Source organism: Cyprinodon variegatus, unplaced genomic scaffold (assembly GCF_000732505.1).
Source record: "Cyprinodon variegatus isolate N-32 unplaced genomic scaffold, C_variegatus-1.0 Scaffold587, whole genome shotgun sequence".
In the NCBI taxonomy this organism is placed as follows: Eukaryota; Metazoa; Chordata; class Actinopteri; order Cyprinodontiformes; family Cyprinodontidae; genus Cyprinodon; species Cyprinodon variegatus.
Window position 1 is genome coordinate 337531 of NW_015151040.1, and position 2568 is coordinate 340098.

Sequence of the window (2568 nt, forward strand, 5' to 3'; positions counted from 1 at the left end):
TGATAAATAACATAGTTATGTATAATATATTACATTTCTGACTGTATATCCCTGTAATTATTACACACTGTAGCTTTAAGAGTAGAAATTAGATAAAACTGCAAAAAAAAAATATCTAAACATTTTGCATTTAAAATCAAATATTTTTCCTCTGTCGACATCTGTCAAGTGGAAAAGTTTGAGTTTAACATGGTTTGATTTTGTAAAAAAAACTTTGTTAAGGAACCTTGGGCTATCTGATTATCAATCAATTGATTAATGGAGAGATTAATGGATTTTGAAAATAATCATTACTTACAACACTACTCTAAACTAATCCTAACTCTAAATGTGTCCCGTGTTTCTGATACCTTCTCTGTATTACATCTGGCCAAGGGTGTAACTTTGTTGTGGAAGTTGGTGGGGACACTCTAAGGGTGGCGGCTGATGGACCTGCAGTAACTCCACACAAACGCTTTCAATACGGTTTGTATTTTCCAAAATTGAACTCAAACATATATTTTTTCAATGCTTTCCTATTACAGTTAGACATTAATGTATAAAAAAAAAAAAGGATGAATACATGAATGAACAGCCGATTCCGATGCCAACAGCAATATATTATGCCTCCCTAGTATGAACACAATTTCAGTTTCATTCATCCATGTTGATTGATGGATGGATGTTTGCCCTTTCCGCTACATTAGTGATGATCTTCCTTAAAAGCAGCAAAATCAAATTTAGAAATTTCTCCCACATATTGCTGAGAGCCAAAGTCTATGTATTGAAATTATTGGTGGGGACTGTCCCCAGCAGGGCAAAGTTGGTGCGGGACATGTCCCCACCAGTCCTACTGTCACGATCTTAGTTCCGTTGTTTTGTTTTAAGTATTTAGTTTTACTTTGCTCCATATTTTCTAGTTTTATTGGTTTAATTCCTATTTTGCTGTGTTTTCTGGATATATTTGAGTTCTTCTTGTATTGGTTTCCTTTTCCCTAGCTCCATTCTAGGCTCCTCTCTTCACACCTGCTCCCAATCAGCTCATTAGTCCTCTCTCTCCTGTCTTTCCTTGACTCCACGTGCTCTTTTCCCCTGATGTCTCCACGGTTCTGGTTTGTTTTACATTTTTCTTGTTGGATTTTGGATTGCTGGCTCCATTTTTTCTTAACATTCAATTAAATCTTCAAGAAACTCACCTCTGCCTCCCTGCCTCTGCATTTAGGTCTTTAAAAACCACAATCCTGACACCTTCAGAAAGTTCCGCCTGTGCATCTAGTCATATAGGGCATGTATTGCATTTATTTGCACCCATGCCAGGCGTTGACGACTTTTTTCTGATTGTTGTGGCCTGGGCTGGGTCAAAGTCCAAAGCTGCTTTTATACTCTAGGTTTGCCTCTGCTTCCAACAGAAGGGTAATAAAGTTTTATTTACTCTTACACTGTCCCTACGTTTGACTGAATCAACCCTACATTTCCCCAAAGCCCCCAGCATTTCACTCTTTGGTGTCAAATGTGAAAATAGTGACACGTGACAAGTGGAAACTCTTTACAGTCCATGCACCTTTAACCCCTACCCACCCACAAACATGCATTCCACTATTACTCTGCTTTAAAATGTGGATCAATTATGATCTGCGTCTTATTCATCTTGAAAATCAATAGCAATGATGCATTAAGTCATAAAAATGAAATATTAATAAGCTGCAAAGTAAACAGGATGATAAAAACCATACATAACAGCCAGCTTTATAATCTCCTTCTAACGGAACTTGAAGGAAGTTCCGTTTCTGAAGTAAACTTACGATCTCTGCAGCCAGAATGGTGCCTTTCTGGGTCCGCACGTAACTTTTAAGCCTTTCCACAACGGGCGTACCAGAACCGGACTCGGTGGTATCAGCAGCCATCCTGGAGGGTAGAAAACTAACTTACAGAGCGAGCGGGTTGGGAATAATAAACGACTCTTTTTTTTTTTTCCGGAGGCGATTATTGAGGAAAAGAAAACCAAAGCAGTTCCCCGGTGCTGTTGAACGCAGCTCCCGTTAAAGCAGGCGGAGAGAGAAGAGCAGAAATAAAATAAAGTTAGAGAGAGAAAGGCGGGGCCAGCAGAGGGACTGACTGCCCGCATGGGGCGTTGGCCTGTTCCTTCCCTGGGTATGGAGCTCCGAGGTATGGAGGACCAGTCCGGCCATAATTAGAAATAAATACAGAAATAAATAAATGCTCCAAAAATAAATAAGCATAGAATTAATCCACCCCTAAAAACAAAATAAACAAATAAATGTAAATAGAAATTAAATTATACAGTGAGACATGAATGTATACATCTCCAGGGCTTGATGTTAACCATCGCCCGATCTCCCGGGGCAAGTCGTTTTTATTGTCGGGAGAGTACAAATTTCATTGCATTTGCCCGCCGGGCAACTGCAATGATCGCAAAAAAAAAAAAAAACTATCACTCAAAATTACTTTAAAATCATAAAATCAAAATAGATGAAAACGATCCAGAACCGTTGCCATTTTTGTTGTTTTGTACACATTCTCGCGTGATTTGAAAAAGCCGGGTGATTTTCCGCCAGATGGTGTGATTTT

General features: G+C 38.9%; 1 protein-coding gene across 1 annotated transcript in view; it reads right to left on the minus strand.

Annotated features, from left to right (window-relative positions):
• Positions 1–2048, minus strand: part of plp2 (proteolipid protein 2 (colonic epithelium-enriched)) — a 23387-nt gene extending 21339 nt beyond the window's left edge. The window contains exon 1 of the mRNA XM_015392343.1: positions 1782–2048. Within this exon, the coding sequence (XP_015247829.1) occupies positions 1782–1883 (102 nt within the window). The 5' untranslated portion in view covers positions 1884–2048. The remainder of the gene's footprint in view (positions 1–1781) is intronic.
• Positions 2049–2568: the final 520 nt, after the last annotated feature.